General features: G+C 40.2%; 2 protein-coding genes across 3 annotated transcripts; one reads left to right on the top strand and one right to left on the bottom strand.

Annotated features, from left to right (window-relative positions):
• Positions 1-10,971: 10,971 nt before the first annotated feature.
• On the bottom strand, positions 10,972-12,157 carry LOC108035877 (probable small nuclear ribonucleoprotein Sm D1). The gene is made up of 2 exons (XM_017111627.3): positions 11,995-12,157; positions 10,972-11,574 (listed from the first exon to the last, which is right to left on the bottom strand). Exons 1-2 carry the CDS (start codon positions 12,006-12,008, stop codon positions 11,214-11,216), a joined length of 375 nt encoding a protein of 124 aa, XP_016967116.1. The 5' UTR covers positions 12,009-12,157; the 3' UTR covers positions 10,972-11,213.
• A 233-nt stretch (positions 12,158-12,390) lies between these two features.
• LOC108035938 (tyrosine-protein phosphatase 69D) lies at positions 12,391-18,719 on the top strand. Of its 2 annotated transcripts, none has more exons than XM_017111733.3 (12): positions 12,391-12,705; positions 13,506-13,608; positions 13,679-15,522; positions 15,579-15,824; positions 15,888-16,131; positions 16,201-17,092; positions 17,154-17,300; positions 17,357-17,467; positions 17,528-17,707; positions 17,777-18,084; positions 18,146-18,281; positions 18,341-18,719. In XM_017111733.3, exons 1-12 carry the CDS (start codon positions 12,609-12,611, stop codon positions 18,416-18,418), a joined length of 4,386 nt encoding a protein of 1,461 aa, XP_016967222.1. In that variant the 5' UTR covers positions 12,391-12,608; the 3' UTR covers positions 18,419-18,719. The 2 variants fall into 2 exon arrangements, with proteins under 2 accessions (XP_016967222.1, XP_016967221.1); XM_017111732.3 differs by having other exon boundaries at positions 16,198-17,092.
• The last annotated feature ends 403 nt before the right edge of the window (positions 18,720-19,122 follow it).

Below are 19,122 nucleotides of genomic sequence, written 5' to 3'. Positions count from 1 at the left end.
CACAAATAAGCAGGCCGAGAGCAAAGAGCATTGTGTTATGTCCGCGGACCAGATCTGCGATGAGCTTTGGGCTGGAGTTGAGGATGCGCCGAGCTGAGAACCCAGATGGCGGATTATGCCACAAGCCAGAGCACAGAACCCAGAGTCAACTAGCGCCCGCTGTGCCATCGGAACTCGGACCCCGACATCGGTTTCCCTGCTCTGCACGACACTGAACCACTGCGGATTTCGGCCCAATCCGAACAGCACAGCCTATTACAATTGCAGAAACAATAAATAATTATTATGTTTATGTTCGGTCTTTTGTTTGCCTTATTAAAACATTTTTCACGCAGAGCCGAAATCCGAGGGGAACCGACCAGGATCGGGATCTCAGCGAGACACTGATATCATAACAGTCCTGCGATTATAGTACTTATGGTACTTTTAAATCAAGCATTGCTTATATTTATACCAATCCAGAAGTCTTTATTTTACTTCCCAATCGAATGTACTCCGTGGGAAGTTACCTCTTTAATATTTAAGAGCTTTTGATTGAATTGCGTAACTTTATTTAATTAATCTAATTGCCCTCGGATTTTTCTTCTACGATACAAATCAATATCTGAAAACTATTATTATTTGGGTTAGGGGTGAGTTTTAGTGTTTGCTACATTTTAGGGCAAACCTTATGGAACCCTCAACGGAACTTTTGAAGCATCTCTTTTTTACACTTCGAATTCAGATTAACTTACTCCTATGCGAACTGAAAACAATTTTATTATTATTTATTGCAAAGTACGAAGAACGCGCACTACTTAATATTCTGGCTGGGCTGCTTCGAGAGGAATACGAGAACGTAAAATCAAATATTATTGTTCCCATCCCCTGGCTCGAACTCGGATGCGTTAAAAGGGTTCGAGGTGCCGGCTATGAATAGCCCTGCTGGAGAGCCCTAAAACACGTGCCGATGCCATATTGTTACCGTTGCGGCCCGGGGCCACCGTCCAGGGCTGTGGAGGTGGGTGGATGGGTGGCACGGGGTGTTAACACAATCATCGTGTGTCTGCTCGGCATTTCCCCGGGCCAACCTCCGACCAGCGAGCACCCCCGTGGAAGCATCCGTCGATGCTGCAAATGATGAGTTGTGCCTAATTCATAACCACATCGAACGAATTAACTCGCAGTATGGAACCGCCCGGGAGATTTTGCAGGGCGAGGGTGGCACATTGGGACATACGTACTCCACACCGATGTGGGATCGGTTCGCTGCCTGCTTAAATCCGGCTCCGGCTCCTGCTCCTGATACACGTGTCGCAATTCGTCTGGGCGAGATATTTACAAGCGGACCGGGGGCTTGAAAGTGAAATTAATTACGGTAACGAAGGGTAAGTGTCACCAACCGGATGCGTGCCAAATGGATGGCTGAGGACGAACTCTGTCTTAATATATTGCCAGATAAGTATCTGCCCAATGGCTGTTCCACACAATAGACGCTTCCCTTCATGGGTTGCCCTTTGTAAACACCCATTAAACATCCTCCGTTCGTGTCGTTAAAAAGATACTCTTGGTATCTGAAAGGCGCAGAATCAGAGGTTGAATAATTTATTAAAAGTGAAAAAGTCTTGTGCATAAGGTTTTTTGCCATGCCTCAAGGTATAATTACCGATGTTGTGATAAACACATTTTAAAATTTAATTGAACTTGGAACGTAAACAGTTTATAGCCTTTTAAATAAATCAATAACATAAATCAATAACATCAATTTTAATCTACCCAAAAAAAAAGGGCGCTAAATAAGCGTTATGGGGTTTTACAGGCGTTAGAGTGCATAGCACAGGAATCTCTAGAATCTGTATAGAGAGGACTTTGCGTTTATTTGCACGGCCAGGCTAAATCGACCCGGTTGGTGATCCTTAAGGATGCAATGTACCCCTTTGCTATACGAGTTACCGGGTAGGTCATTTCTGGGTAGGTTCCTTATAAAAAGTATAGAGCATAAGTTCTAACGAATTGAAAGGTGAGTAAAGCCCACAATTTTTCACGTATCCCTACACATGTGTAGGATCAAAGGCAAACACTAGCAGTGGCTGTTTATTTGCCAGCAGTCACGGGCACAAATATTCATTAAGTTGAAATAGCGTACGACCCGAGCTTGGACGAGTGTTTACATAAGTCTTGAGTTTTAACTGAAAACATAATTTTCCGTCTGAGGGCGCCGTGAAATCAAGTGGCTCCCGTGTCGCAGCGCTCCGTGTTCCAAGCTCGGAGGGCCGGATGGCCGAGTGAGATCCGTGCAGCTGGCAGTATTTGCGGAAGGAATGGAACGGACGCTAATTAATTTAATGAAACCTGTCTGTTGCCACGAGCTCTAAAGAGTCCTCGTCCGCTCTGTTTCTGCCCTCGTATTTGCATGTGCACATTACGCTGGTACATTCGATGTGTAAAATATATGACTACTTGTGCAATTCTAAAAACGGGGAAAAATATAATGAACAAAAAGTAATTAAGGTCCTCTTTTTGATGATATTTACTGTCCGTTTAAGCGGGAGTTTGTAGCTCGGCAATTATTTAATAAATAAAAATGAATAAGCCTACGTAAATATTATCTTATTTGCCAGTGGATAATAATTACAAAGGGAGTAAATAAAAAATCAGAGCAAGTCAAAAATAGTTTAATGATTTAATACAATCCCGAAAATAATTCAGTTATTTATACCCTTAAAATACTATTCAATACCTTTAAAAGTATGGAAATCAATTAAACACATTTCCTCTTTGTGATGTAATTAAAGCTTCCTTATTAAGCCATCCCCAGGGTAAGGGGTTGGTTCACATGAAAGCCGCTTTTGTGAAGTTATCAACTTAGTATCGTTTTTATTTGCTTACCACCTTATCGCAATGTTGGAGCGCGCCACGTGCTGCGACGAAATGTCTCTGTTCGAGTTAAAAACAAATCCATGAATATATTACAGAAATAATTAACATTATCGCCGAGCATCGGGCAATATCGGACGCGTGCGCACACTGGCTGACTGGCTGACTGGCTGGGCCGTAATCATCGTTATCTAATAAGGGCACCGGGAACCCAGGCTCTTGCTCAAATATTTGCCTACTTCAATCCGTCATTTGGAAGTCACATGCGTGAGAATGGTAAACAAACCGGTGGGTTCCCGGGGGGTGGCACCCCTCCAGCCCGAAAGCCGGACGGAGGCTGACTCAATTTTACGTTCAAGGATCTGGGCCGAGGTGGATTGGCCACCCGGAAAAGTCAACCGAGGACTACGGGAGTTACACTGCGCTTGGACTGTGCATTTCGGCGGATGGTCCTCATCCGCAACACGTGTCACTCGGTCGCTTGGCGGCGTCGTCCTCCCAGATACGCAGTGCACACAGTCCAACGAGCCGGCAAGGCAATCCCACAACGCTCACATAAAAAGCAATAAACTAAAATTAAGTCGGAAAACGTGTCAAAGTCAGTACTCAGTGCACTGACAGTGATGCAAAGACAAACATAAACAGCGAGCGTGGGTCCTTGTTTACCTTAATAAAGCCGGTTTCGATTCTCCTCAGTTCTCGGTTCGGTTTGCCCAGACCTATATCGCATCGGTGGGTGCGCTCGCCTGCGATTCTATGCGCTTTGGGCATGCCCTGCTGCGAATTATCCTGCGATTGAGTTATGACACCAACCTAGAATAACACCGTCAGCACGGGGAAGCACTTTTCAAACAAGGGAGCATCGTACAGTGGGAACCGTTCTCTAAGCTGGATTTGAACTGCCTCATCTTTTATGATACTGTTTCTAGCACTGTCCCAACAAGATGTGTTCCTTGTAGTTACTTTTTTAGCTCGTTAAAAATGATGGGTTTTTCTTCAGTGTAAGATGGAACCTACGAGATTGAAGCTCTATAATCCCTATAGTATGGCACCTATGAGGTGCTACTAAGAAACATTAGTATTCTAAATAAATAGCCTTTTTTAATCTGGATGTGAATGTTTATGTTATACCATAATAAGGTACATTCCTAGTAGCTGATGTTTGATACGATCTAAGAATATCTTCTTTATTTAATATAGAACGTATGGTATTGCATTTTGCATCCTTAAAAAACTATAATTTATTGCAACATTATTTTTACTCATTTTAATAAGTTCGTATATTTACCATAGAGATATGGTATTTATAATTAGAATGTATCTTTCAATGGGACTCCGGAATATTTATTACTCCAAGTAAATAAAGGTTGGTACCACAGTTTCGTATTTTTACAGCTCGCATATTGGAACTTGGCTAGAATATTTGTATTTACGTCTAGACAAATATTATACGCACTCCACTTCACATCGCACTGCAGGAGAAGGATACTTAAGAAAGGCACTGTCTCCTTAAGTGCAAACATTTGTTTGTCTGACATTATGTCAAAATTAATTTGGTTGTACCCAGTGGATTTTATTTCCCCTATCTTGGGGAGATGCTTATCTTGTTAATTTTGCGATTCATTTTATGGCAAACCTTATGCGGTCCGCGGCCCTTTTTGTTTATAATTTATTTTGATCAGGCCGCGGCATGCATTTTCGATTGATATTGATGGTTCCTTCTGGAGAAACATGTTTTGCTCATCAATGAATTTGCGCTGAACCTGTTTGGCCTGCCTCATTTAGTCTAAGGATCTCGGCTTACGCAGTAAAAAGACAAGGAGGCGATACAAACTTTCACATGGCGGAATACAGACACTAAGATGCGATTCGGCTTTGTTTCATGCCGAAGCACCATTATTTATCTGCCCCATAGTAAAATGTGACTCCCGAGTCTGGCGGAATGTCCATTAATTTTTTACGATAAAACTTACAGCGGACTAATTTGAGCCTCTGATTTTCATTTTACAAACTTAAACACTTTACATCTTAGGCTCACCGGAGGATTCTAAAGTTTTGAGTTACGAAAGAAAGCTCCATGTCTTCGTGTTTCAAATAGAAATCAGATATATAAAGATCATGCCTGTTTCTCTCGACTATTTTAAAGGCCCTGGCAAGGGGCACGGTGGTATTGTGAATGTAAAACAACATGTCGCCTTGTATTTCTTCTCTGAAAGTAGGAATTTAAAAAATGTGCGTGAATACCCAACAACATTTACTCACAGTAAGTATACATTTCCAAAATTGGCAATCAGAAATCGGGCAATTGCGTTTGTTACAGCTTGGATGCTTATTTCCGATCGTTCATTCCTATAAAAGGGAATTTATGTAGTCATTTTTAAAAATATAAATGCCAATACCCCAATTCGTGAACCAACGCATGAGGTCTAGCCTTGACCATTAAAATCAAGCCACGAGTTGATTGGTTTCTATAGCTCTCCACTGGTCCTATCGCCATGAGTTTTCCACGCCGCAGTCATTCACGCCCTTCAGCACTTCCAAAACATCTGATCGATGCGCTTTCTGAACTCCAGCGGTGGGTTCGTCCAGAATTATTAGGGGAGGTGTGCCAATCACAGCTATGGCTGTACTCAGTTTTCGCCTATCACTTACAGTGTACATTTCCGATCTCTTATCTAGATGTTTCTTGAAGTTGAGATTTACTGCCAGTTCTTCGGATACATCGCGAACCTTTCCCGACCTTATGCCTCGAACCAGGCAAAATACTTTTAAGTTTTCTCTACCCGTAAGCTTTGGCTCAAAGCAATCTTTTTGGGGACAGTAGCCCATGTATTTGAATGCGTGATATCTGTTCTCCTTTTTGGCTTGAACATCGATTCCTTTTACTGAGATACGACCACTTGATAAATCGCGCTCTGATATTATCATTTTATTAATATTCGTCTTTCCAGATCTTTCGCCAACCAACCCGAGAACATTCATACTGAAAAATGTATACTTAAATTCATTTTTGATATCTTATATTCTGACGAAACTCACGGCCTTAGACCAAAGGATACGCCCTTGATCGATCTTCTAGAGTGGCTTGACCTAACATTTTCCAGGAGTAGGGTGTGGTTTCGCATTTCGTTTCTTGTCATCCTGTTTAAGCCACAGTTTCCTGTGCATTCCTCACCAGCAGTTCTGTATAAAAAAGTTTTGTTAACTGAAGTACAAATTACTGTGTTCAAATACCTCCGTTTCTTTTTGCAAGGAAACTCTTTTTCATACAGCATCAGCAATATAAAGTAAAGTATGGCCAAAAAAGTAAGTATCAAAACATATAGTAATCCAGCCCAAATGGTTGTATATTGTGAATGTTCCTCTGAAAGGGAAAAAATAGCGAATTTTGTTATTACTAAAAATTACATTGCGTAAATACAAATGTTCATGTAATACTTGTTTATTTATTCAGAAATGCAAACGATGTTAAGATACAGGCAAAAAACTTGGCCCGAAATAATTTCCCTTTATTTTTATACCCCTATTTGTGAAGGGTGAAAGTGTACAAGAAAATGCTTTCAACCCTTTCAAGGGTGAATGCATTTCAGAAATTGGATTTAATTAGATTATCTTGATTTCATAACTCACTACATTCATCATAAAAATTCGAGTTGATTCCTTCACAAACTTTACGCACTTCCTCCTGAATGCAAATTCTATGGAGCAGTGCAATGGCGGAATAAGTGGGTAGTAAATAGAGAACTCCAAATGGTATATCCGGAGCCACAAGCTCGAACGGGATGGCTAAAAATATATAAATAACCATCAATCAGTCAATATTATGTACCTACCCAAGAGTAGCATTAACAGTATTGGTATTATCCAGCCATAAATTTCGCGATTAAAGAGTTGCAATAAAAGATACAAGAAGGGCAACTGTGCCAGATTAAAAAACATGAGTGCAATTATATAGGCAACTGAAATAGAGTAATATTAAATTAATAAGGGGAAAGAAGTTAATATATTTACCCATTTCATCATTGAAACTTTTACGCAGAATGAGGGTCATTAAAACCACTAGTAATGTTGAAAACAGAGAAAGCCACATCCAGCCCCAAAGCAAATGAGAAAGCCAAAATGTTGCCATATTTATGCCCTCAACTTGTTGCATAAGTTTAAATCCAATGATGCGTTCCCTTATAATGTACGGCAAAAAAAGTTGTAAGTATAAAGCAGCCCTCTTGGAACATTCCACTTCATATGGGGTAGAGTTTTCAGTATCACGGGTTGAGCGGTAGGGATGATTATAGAAGTCAATGGTTTTCTTCGGCAGTTCAGCTTGCCTGTCATAGCCCGAGCAAAATCGATCCAACCAGTCACTAAATAAATACTTCTTTATAAATTAGAAATAGTTTTGCTATTTAATTGATTACCCATTGGCCAAATATCCCATCATAGCTGCAGCCACAGCCTCAGAATGCAGGAACTTCCGACTATAAAATATTTCATACTTACACTTATCCATCTTTAGGGCAAATACATACTTATCATTTAACAGATCTTGATTTTTATGTAAGTCACTTTGTGATACTTCATCAGCTGAACACCCTTTGATTTTACTTTTTAAAGGCTCTACTAGTGGATGCTGCGGCATACTTTCACTTTCCACAAAGGCATACATGCAGTATTCTCCATATGAATCCAAATCCAATTTTCGAGCGCTCTGAGGCGCCATATTTCTATTATCTCGATAATAATGCTTGGGTAAGTCAGGTGATTTGTAAAAAGAAGCTAGTAACGCCGCAAAGGTCAAAAGCAAAAGCAAGGGAAGTCCAAAGAACAACAACGCGTTGTGTTTGATGTGGTAGAACTTTTTTAATATCATCGCCTTCCATTGGTTCCCGCACAGTCTTTGTCCCTTCAACAGGCACTCATCTGGTTCTGGTGGGTTGCAAAAGTTACTGCACTTATTTAAGTTACAGCCGGCCAAAGTGGCATTCACAAATTTTTCCACCACCGGAGTGGTTCCGATTTGAATGGACTCCATATCGCCACACTTTTCGGATAGTTCCAACTCTTTGAGCAGGGGCACGATTCCACAGCAACTCGATTGAGGAATATAGTACGCGATTTCGCAGGGCTTGTCACAGGATGCACAGGAATCGGGTAAATATTTCGAAACCAAAGAGGATATCTGTGGCTTTGGACATATTTCACTCTGCGAGCATACCTAAACAAAATAATTAATTATATTGTCTATGATATGGTATAGTATAATAATACTGTAGTAAAATTGTTTTTCTAGTTTAAAAAATTAAATATTTTTTTCCCTTACCAACTGGTAGCCGGACCCATAAGTGTTCTTCAAGAATACCGAGGTTCCGTTGAATATCAACTGCCCATCGCACAATATAGCCACTCGATCCGCCAGAGCATCGGCTTCTTCGATTTGGTACGTCGCAACTATTATAGTGCGACATCGTTTTCGGACTGCAGCAAATGCCACAGTAATCTCCGCTCACAGGGCTCCAGTCCTTCGGTGGGCTCGTCCAAAACAATGATCCTAGGATTACCACAAAGGGCAAATGCCACCGACAGTTTCTTTTTGTCCGCTTGCGATAAATTTCGACTTTTCACATTTCTTACGATCCATAGATCCAATGCTTTCAAATAGTTGTTCATGGTATTCCTTCTGTATTTTCTAGGAGAATTTAGCAGAGATGAGTAAAAGCCCACGTGCTGCTTCACCGTCAAGGAATCGTATAAGGCAGTGTGCTGAGGAGATAGTCCCAAGAAAGACCTGGAGCTATTGGGATGACTGATGATATTTTTATTGTCCACTTTAATCCAGCCTGATTCTGGAGGAACACTACCCGTGATAGAATTTATTACTGCCGACTTTCCGGAATCGGAAAGACCCAAGATAATGGTGATTTGATCATCGTACATATTCATTGTAAAATTTCTGAGATGAGCCTTTCTTCTTTGCAATTTTCGCAACATATTGGCTTGAACAACTGCTGGAGTTCCATGCTGATTCGAATGGTTGCCAGGGTTCGATCTTCTACATTTTGAAATACCATACCGCCCCGGAAAACACATCTCAATCATTAGGCAAAGTAGCAAAGATATAAGTGCTACTATTAGCATTATCATTATAATATCAACGAAGTTATGTTTAAAAACTGCACTATTTGTACTAGACTTAAAGATATTTTCCATTTTAGATATATGATACCACTGCAAGCCGGTATTATCAAACCATTCGAAGTAAAGCATTAGACTTAGGCCCACTAGAAATGCGTAGTGAAATAATATGCAGAGCATGTATAGCAATATTATTAACTTTGCTGGCAAAAATACATAAAGAAAGAAACTAAGTATACAAAGAAAAGCAACTACGAGCGCACCCAAAGTGACATTCTGAATTAAACTATAAACTAAAAATCAAAAACATATGCCAGACACTGCCCAGACTTCAAAGAAAAACAAAGAAGCTGTGAAGCTTGAGCAATTTAAGACGTTTCCATTTTTACAGAGGGGTGCCTAAGGGGAGATAAAAAAAGTTTTATTAAATATCATAATTGCTCTGGTTTTATTATTTGAAAATTGATAAGCGGTTGGCGCCAAATATTTAGCTAATGCACAAACCCATGCTCCGATAGAAAATCGAAGAGGTTCCGCAAGTTTGCATTTAAATTATAATCGAACCAGTAAATTGACGAGAGGTAAATCTAAAAATTATTAAAAATTAAATCATTTCAAATTTTTTTTAAAAGTAGCAAAAGTTCAGATTCTGTACATATAGTACAAAAAAAAAGGTTCACAACTTTTTGAGATAGAGCGTCAACCGGTATCCAAGACGTGGCTTGGAGAAAAAAAACGATTGCAATGCATCGCATTATCTTCTAAAACATTGGTTCCAATCGAATTTAAGTATTGGGAATATGAACTAGACAACTAATTTACAAAAACCATATTTTTGTAACTTTTTTAGATGCTACTTTTAGATTTGCAATGTTTGCTTACCGTTAATAAAAATATTGTTTAAACATTAATCATAGTAAGCAGAATAAGAGTGGAAAAGAACCAGGACAAGTAGTGAAGAAAACGATTTGAACCAGAAATGTTCATTAAATCCACTTGTTGTTTTGTTTTTTCTCTCACCATATGCTGAAATAAAAACTTAAATGATCACTTCGACAACACAAAACATATTAAATGCTTATCTTACCATGACTAAGCGAATAAAAGGGTATATGTATAATATACCCAAATAAAATGTCAAATAATTTTTGCGAATTGATTTAATTGGGTCTAAGAGTTTTTCATTTATTTCTCTTTTGTATTTGTTATCCATAACAAAGGGGTTTGACGAGATTGCTACTCTATTACCCTTGAAATTCTGGGCAGGTTTACCTAAACCGGACTGGCTCAGAAAGGCAGTAATAGCATATAGTATTTGTAGGAATCCTTCATCTCTGTAAATGGAGGATGGCATAATTTCAGATCACTTGGCTTAGTCCTTAACGGATTGGGAAATATAATTGTAACTACAGTGTTATCACCATCAGCCTTCCAAATAATACCAGCCAAATAATTTCTCTTTCGAAGTTTTTTTTCCATATTTCCCTCGGACTTTATCTGAATAATTCTTCTAAGCTTTAAAATGCCTTTCAGTGCAGGTCTTAGTTTGTCTGACAAAGATTTGTCGTTTGCATGCAACAAAAGTTCCTTCATAGGACTTTCTTTGTTTATTCTGTCCATTGAATTACTTAAAATACAAGTAACAACATTAGATTAGATGTTTATACATCTTAAAGGTGTTCATGGTTCCTACTTACTAAAGTAGAGTGAGTCTAATGTTGTCCCCAAGCACTCCATCTCGCCGTGCAAAGCAATGAATTGGATTTTCATGATTTGGACCACATCGCAGCCAAACTAAATGTATCATTAGCAAGGGAAGTAGTAAGTAGATCAACATTTCAAGCCTAGTGTAGGTCCTAAAGTTCTTGACCAATAATGTAATTAATTTTACGACCATTGTCACGCCTTTGATGGTTTTCAAAATGTTACTTAAATTACACAAAATTCGGGCTTACAAACATTAGTTCATTTAAAAATCTCAATCAATTCCAATCGTAGAAGGTATTCTTCATTTGTATATATTTTCTGAGGGAAACTACATTTGGTATTAACACATTTTTCAAGAGCTACTACAAAAATGATTCCTTATCAATTTATATTCAGGTATGCTGAATTGTGGGCAAATTTCAATGGTTCGAACATAAACGTGTACAAAATAGATTTATCCAAAGAATATTTGTATTCTATATTTATCGAATATTGTTTATTAGGTGTAGCAGTTACAAAAATTAACGTCGGCCCGACGCGCGGCCCCTTCCACGACCCCTTGGACCGCCTCGTCCGCGGGCGCCTCTGCCCCTGCCGCGGTTGCCGACACGGCCGCTGTCCTTCTTTTTTGTCTTCGACTTCGGGGTGTCGTCTATGAGGAGCGTCTCCAGCGGCAGGCTGTCCGGCAGTATGAAGTATCTGATGTTGTTGCCGCGAATGCTCAGGGTCTCCAGGTGGACGGGGTCCCGGTTCTTGATCGTCATGCGCACGCTCTTCAGGTGAGTGTTCATGGCCACATCCACGCCGGTGATGGTGCCGTGGATCTGCGTGCCGTTCTTCAGTTCGATGGTCACAGTCTCATGACTCAGTTTCATCAGGAATCTGAAGGATATAAAGAGCAGTATGTTAATATTATATCAAATCGCCAAGCGGTCAAAGGTTAGTTAGCATTAACTTTCTCAGAACTGAAACCCATAAGCTGACTTACTATAATAAACAAGTAATGTGTCTTATTGTGCGGCTAGAAACTAGAGTACCCCTTCGCTATACCCTTTAAGAATCTTCTCATTCTTTACTCAAATCACAATGTAAGGTGGAATAACTATACACTATAATACGAGTGTTGTTTTAATATTAATTCATGGCTACTGTAAATATTGTGTACAAATACAACAATTGGCAGCTTCGCTTCTGCGTGCGTGCATGTGTGCATACTTGTCACACCAAAAACTGAATGAAGCGTGCAAACACACGGGTTCTGTCAGGTTCGTCTATGCAGCAAGTAATTAAAACATAGCATACCTTACTAATTTCATGTTTTTATCTGTTTTCCAATGATTTTCTGCAAAAAAACGCGCACAAACAACGCCGGCTAGGATTTGGTGGTTGCGGTGAAAATGTAACAAATATCGTTTATCGATATTTTGCGTAAAGTAACGCAAATGTGAGTGCCAGCAAACGTAGTGTCAGCAAACGTAAGCGAACGTTTTAATTAATTTTGACATTAACGCTATGTAAAATACGTTGTTTTCACATTTAGTTTCAATGTAAATTATCCCTTTTGAGATTATTTATGTAAAGAAAATAAAAGAAAACATATAAGTATTATTGGTACATTTGGTATATGCACAATACCACAATGGTAAAACAAGTATATTTCTTAAAGCCGGGCGGTATAACAGACCGATAAATCGGCGGTCACACTGGAAACAACAAATTAATGAAAAAATTACGATTAATGAATACTTCTTCGCGGTTGCCGTCTACTAAATGTTTTTTTTAATAACTCATTTTTCGGGTTTTCCTATTCGCCGCGTCGATAGTACAACTTAGAGGACCTTTTCACGGAACACAGACATCGAATATAATTTTTGACATATGTATTTACCCGGTTCGGAGTGAGAAATAAGCTAGCCATGGCGTTACTCCCCCGACGCATGTCGATGCTGCTGACTATAATCCTTGCATATATTTTCCTTTGTGCGATTTGTGTCCAGGGATCGCTGAGGCAAGGTAATGTTTCGCACGGGAGTTCTTTGATTTTAGAGGGGTTCCCCAGCCGCATAGCACAAATGCAGCTTGCATACATACATACAAGAACGGTTGGTGGGTGTCAACAAATTGCAGTGCTCCTTTTTTGTTTTTTGAAAATGCGAAGTGGACCATTTTCGACAGTTTAAGACTAGTTTTATCAACCAAACTGCTCTAACTCCAAGTGGGTGAAACAATTTTAGATGGAACGGTACTCGAACTGCGTCGGTAACGCCCAAAGATTACGGCGGTGGGGTGAGATTTCAATTGGGGCTAAACAAAAGTAGTCGACCATCCGTATGTATGTACACTCTTCCCGGTGCACATACATACAGACGGGCCTATGTCTGTGCGCTCATATGTACACCTCCACGGTTTATCTGAAACACATCTATTTGTAATATCTGGAAGGAAGTACGTGTTGATTCCGGAATTACACTGGAGAACATCGCCAGTTTATGCGCGGTGTCATGGGCGGAGTTTTGCTCTTATGTCTGGCTTTTGCCGCCCTATCGATGACCACACAACCCCCTTTTGGGGACCATTATAAAGTTTGTAAGTGATAAAAAACCAAGAAATTGCATATGGGGTGCAAATTTTATTCGAATTTGAATGAATATTTAACAGAAAATGTAAACGTTTGGTTGGGTAGTGATTGTCTCCAGTTTATTATGGGTTATTAACCCCGATCTATAATGTGTACATGGGAGCAGTAATTAAAAACACCATTTGTATATTTGTACATAATGTAATGTAATAATTAAAAAAAAAATTTATTACAGAATGGGCAGAAATAGGTAAAAACTTAACTTTAGAGTGTGCGTCGGAAAACGAAGGAGTAATTTGGAAATTGGGAAATCAAACGATCAATAAAAATAATACAAGGTAAGTAACCTATACTTTAATATCTTCTCCTACATTTATAAATGTAATGGTTTTATATTTTCCCTTTTAGGTTTAAGATCAGAATTGAGCCACTGAAATCCAACGACGACGTTAGTGAAAACAATGAAAGCCAAGACTTCATCAAGTATAAAAATGTCCTGACGCTTCTCGATGTTAATATTAGGGACTCGGGAAACTTCACCTGCACCTCCCAAACGGGGCAAAATCATTCGACTGAATTCCAAGTTAGGCCCTACCTTCCCTCCAAGGTCTTGCAAAGCACCGCCGACAAGATAAAGAGAAAAATCAAACAGGATGTTGTGCTCCACTGTCTGATCGAGATGTTCCCGCAAAATGAGACGACGAGTAAGAGCCTGAAATGGCTTAAAGACGGGAGCCACTTCGAGTTCCTGGACACCTTTTCGTCCATCTCAAAGCTGAATGATACCCACTTGAACTTCACCCTGGAGTTTACCGAGGTTTACAAGAAGGAGAATGGAACCTACAAGTGCACCGTCTTCGACGAAACGGGTCTGGAAGTTACCTCCAAAGACATAAGCCTTTTCGTAATGGAAGTGCCACAAGTTAGCATTGATTTTGCCAAGGCTGTGGGGGCCAACAAGATATATTTAAACTGGACCGTGAACGACGGCAACGATCCGGTTCAAAAATTCTTCGTCAGCCTGCAGGAGGCCGGAACACCGACTATTACTTACCATAAGGACTTTATAAACGGCAGCTACTCATCGTATATTTTGGATCATTTTAAAGCAAACACGACATATTTTTTAAGAATTGCGGGAAAGAACTCGATTGGCGATGGCCAGCCCACCCAGTATCCCCAGGGAATCACCACTCTCAGCTTTGATCCCATATTTATACCGAAAGTCGAGACCACCGGCAGCACAGCGTCCACAATAACGATAGGCTGGAATCCCCCGCCGCCGGACCTCATTGATTATATACAGTACTACGAGCTGATTGTCTCCGAATCGGGCGAGGTGCCCAAAGTGATTGAAGAGGCCATTTACCAGCAGAATTCTCGAAACTTGCCATACATGTTTGATAAGCTTAAGACCGCCACAGACTACGAATTTAGGGTAAGGGCATGCAGCGATCTGACCAAGACCTGTGGACCTTGGTCCGAGAACGTGAACGGCACAACTATGGACGGCGTGGCTTCGAAGCCCACCAATTTGACGATCAACTGCCACCATGACAACGTAACGAGGGGCAACTCAATCTCCATCAACTGGGATGTTCCCAAAACGCCAAACGGCAAGGTTGTGTCTTATTTCATTCACCTGCTGGGCAATCCCATGAGCACTGTGGATAGGGAGACGTGGGGACCCAAGATTCGACGAATCGACGAGCCTCATCACAAGACCCTGTACGAAAGTGTTAGCCCGAATACGAACTACACAGTGACGGTGTCCGCCATAACGCGTCACAAGAAGAACGGCGAGCCAGCTGTAGGAAGTTGTCTAATGCCCGTCTCCACGCCGGACTCCATTGGCCGAACTCTGTGGACAAAAGTTAACCTGGGCTCCAAACACGTCCTCAAATTATACCTACCCAAGATCAGCGAACGAAACGGTCCCGTTTGCTGTTATAGATTAAATCTAGTTAGGATTAACAATGACAACAAGGAACTGCCTGAGCCGGATAAGCTAAATATCGCCACATATCAAGAGGTTCACAGCGATAACGCCACAAGGAGCAGTGCATATATAGCTGAAATGATCAGCAGAAAGTACTTTAGGCCCGAAATATTTTTGGGCGACGAGCAGAGATTCAGCGAAAACAATGATATTATTAGGGACAACGATGAAATTTGCCGCAAATGCTTGGAGGGTACTCCGTTCCTGAGAAAGCCGGAAGTCACCCCCCCACCTCCATTGGGATCACTATCAAGTAAGGCACTTTAACTTAATTTCTGTATCGTGTACCAATGATCGTTTTTCATACAGATTTTGATCCTGAACTACCACATTCCCTCGAAAAAGACAACTTGATCCAGGGAGCCAACCTGACAGATCATGCTCTTAAAATCCTAGAAAGTAAGTTGAGAGACAAGAGAAACGCGGTGACAAGCGATGAGAATCCAATTCTGAGCTCCGTCAACCCGAATGTGCCACTCCATGACACTAGTCGAGATGTTTATGACGGTCAGATAGATATAAACTCCAATTATACTGGATTCCTAGAGATTATAGGTAAGTGGTTGTTTATAATTGGTAACAAATAAATTAATAATTTCAAATGGTCATTCCTTATAGTTCGGGATAGAAATAATGTGCTAATGGCATATAGCAAGTACTTTGATGTAATTACGCCAGCTACAGAAGCGGAACCCATTCAATCCCTGAATAATATGGACTTCTACCTAAATATTGGAATTAAAGCAGGAGCCGTACTACTTGGTGTTATCCTCGTGTTTATTGTGCTGTGGGTTTTCCATCACAAAAAAACCAAAAACGAATTGCAGGGCGAAGACACTTTAACATTAAGAGATTCCTTAAGGTAACTAGTTAACGTTAAATATTCTTATTACGCTTGTGATTAATGATTACCTTTTTTACTCTCAAGCAGGGCTTTGTTTGGTCGCCGCAGTAACAACCACAGTCATTTTATTACATCCGGGAATCACAAAGGATTCGATGCTGGCCCCATTCATAGACTGGATTTGGAAAACGCCTATAAGAACCGCCATAAGGACACCGACTATGGATTTCTTCGGGAGTACGAAATGCTGCCCAACCGGTTCAGCGATCGAACTACTAAAAACAGTGATTTAAAGGAAAACGCCTGCAAGAATAGGTATCCCGACATTAAAGCCTACGATCAAACGCGCGTAAAGTTGGCTGTCATAAACGGACTACAGACAGCGGACTATATAAATGCAAACTTCGTAATTGGATACAAGGAAAGAAAGAAGTTTATCTGCGCACAGGGTCCAATGGAGAGCACCATCGACGATTTTTGGCGAATGATTTGGGAACAACATCTAGAAATAATTGTGATGCTTACAAATTTGGAGGAATATAACAAGGCCAAGTGTGCGAAATATTGGCCTGAAAAAGTATTTGATACAAAGCAGTTCGGAGATATTTTAGTGAAATTTGCACAAGAGCGAAAGACTGGAGATTATATTGAACGAACCCTTAACGTGTCCAAGAACAAGGCCAATGTGGGAGAGGAGGAGGACCGTAGACAAATCACACAATACCACTATTTAACGTGGAAGGACTTCATGGCACCAGAGCATCCACATGGCATCATCAAATTCATTCGACAAATCAATTCCGTCTACTCCTTGCAAAGGGGTCCAATTTTAGTGCACTGCAGTGCTGGTGTCGGTAGAACCGGCACCCTGGTGGCTCTAGATTCTCTGATCCAACAGCTGGAGGAAGAAGACTCGGTGTCCATTTACAACACAGTGTGTGACTTACGGCACCAACGAAACTTTTTAGTCCAATCCTTGGTTAGTAAAAATAATGCAATACCACTGCAGAATTTATCATCAACCTTGTATTTTTTCACAGAAACAATACATCTTCCTTTACCGGGCCTTGCTGGACACTGGAACTTTTGGAAACACGGATATTTGCATTGATACCATGACGACAGCTATTGAATCTCTGAAGCGGAAACCCAACGAGGGTAAATGCAAATTGGAACTGGAATTCGAGGTTGGTACAATGTGATATCTACGTTCCTGCGATTTACTTACTCTCGTTTACTTCAGAAACTGCTGGCCACAGCGGATGAGATAAGTAAATCGTGTTGTGTGGGCGAGAACGAGGAGAACAATGTGAAAAACAGAAGTCAGGAGGTTATACCCTACGATCGTAACAGAGTGAGTAATAGTGTACTTTAATGTTGATTATGTTTAAAAAATGTGCCTGTTTAAATCTAGGTAATACTGACACCACTTCCAATGCGGGATAACTCTACTTACATTAACGCATCCTTCATAGAGGGCTATGACAATAGCGAAACCTTTATTATTGCCCAAGATCCGCTTGAGAACACTATTGGCGATTTCTGGAGGATGATCTCAGAACAGAGTGTTACCACCCTGGTAATGATTTCTGAAGTGAGTACTGCCTTACAATCTTTATTGGATTGGAAAACCTTGATTTTTATTGCACAAAATGATTTACAGATCGGAGACGGTCCCAGAAAGTGCCCGCGCTACTGGGCGGATGATGAAGTCCAATATGACCATATACTTGTAAAATACGTGCACAGCGAAAGTTGTCCGTACTACACTCGCCGCGAATTTTACGTTACGAATTGCAAGATAGATGATACGCTGAAAGTCACACAGTTTCAATACAATGGTTGGCCAACCGTGGAAGGAGAAGTTCCTGAAGTCTGCCGCGGCATCATAGAACTTGTTGATCAAGCATACAACCATTACAAGAACAACAAAAATTCTGGTTGTCGCTCTCCACTCACAGTTCATTGCAGGTAATTGCAAACATATTCCATTTATTCTGTTCAATTTATGACTAATCCACGCTTTTTTCAGCCTGGGAACTGATCGAAGTTCAATTTTCGTCGCAATGTGCATTTTAGTCCAGCATCTTAGATTGGAGAAGTGTGTCGACATCTGTGCCACAACAAGGAAATTACGATCTCAGCGAACGGGACTTATCAACTCATACGTAAGTTGGTCCTTACATATACTTCCTGCAATTGAAAATAAACGAACTATATCCTCCAGGCACAATACGAGTTCCTACATCGCGCAATAATTAATTATTCAGACTTACATCACATAGCCGAGTCAACATTGGATTAAGTTAGTTATGTATATATATATACGAGTACATAATGCACGTGTTGGAACATCAATGCATAGTGTGCCATGATAAATTATTTGTATATTTATAAAATCTTTTAATAAAGTATTTACAAGGGCAAACGTAATTTTTTTAACGAACTATGTTTGCCCGAAACATAATATACATACAAATATAAATGTAGTGTATACGTATCGTATTGATAAAACTACCAAAGGAAAATAAGTAACATATTTTATAAGATACAATGTAATAAAAACTAATAATAAGAATTGTACTTTTTTTGAGCTTGAGTGGAAACGAAGGCATTTTTTCGTAACGATGTGGGATGTGTAGTGTTTTCAACTACAAAATTTGTACCTAGTTATGGCTTGGATTGGGTCTTACATTTACTGAGGCTCGCGTATTGGGATGCGAACTAATCCAGGCTCACACCTGCGGATGCTAACGAGACGATAAGGGCGGTCACTAGCGCATTTGCGAAGAGCAGGTACTGGATAAATTCTGCTGCTGCAGTCTGCAAACGATGGAGATAAATTAGAAGTGCTTTTTCAAAATGGTAGAACTGCAAAATATTTTCTACATAAAATCTTCTCCTTGTTATATTTCATTTTTAAACAAAAATGTTAAGGATTATACCATCAAACAACAGCTATTCTAATAAGTCAAAAGTTAAATTTCATAACGGCTTTTTGATAAGTTT

Source organism: Drosophila biarmipes, chromosome 3L, assembly GCF_025231255.1.
Source record: "Drosophila biarmipes strain raj3 chromosome 3L, RU_DBia_V1.1, whole genome shotgun sequence".
In the NCBI taxonomy this organism is placed as follows: Eukaryota; Metazoa; Arthropoda; class Insecta; order Diptera; family Drosophilidae; genus Drosophila; species Drosophila biarmipes.
This window is presented reverse-complemented; position numbering and strand designations above follow the sequence as displayed.

Coding starts and splice junctions, on each gene's coding strand:
- LOC108035938 (XM_017111732.3), top strand. CDS start 12,609: ATGGCGTTACTCCCCCGACGCATGTCGATGCTGCTGACTATAATCCTT. Junction 17,468..17,527: donor TACCCTACGATCGTAACAGA/GTGAGTAATAGT, acceptor GTTTAAATCTAG/GTAATACTGACACCACTTCC. Junction 17,708..17,776: donor CCCTGGTAATGATTTCTGAA/GTGAGTACTGCC, acceptor AATGATTTACAG/ATCGGAGACGGTCCCAGAAA.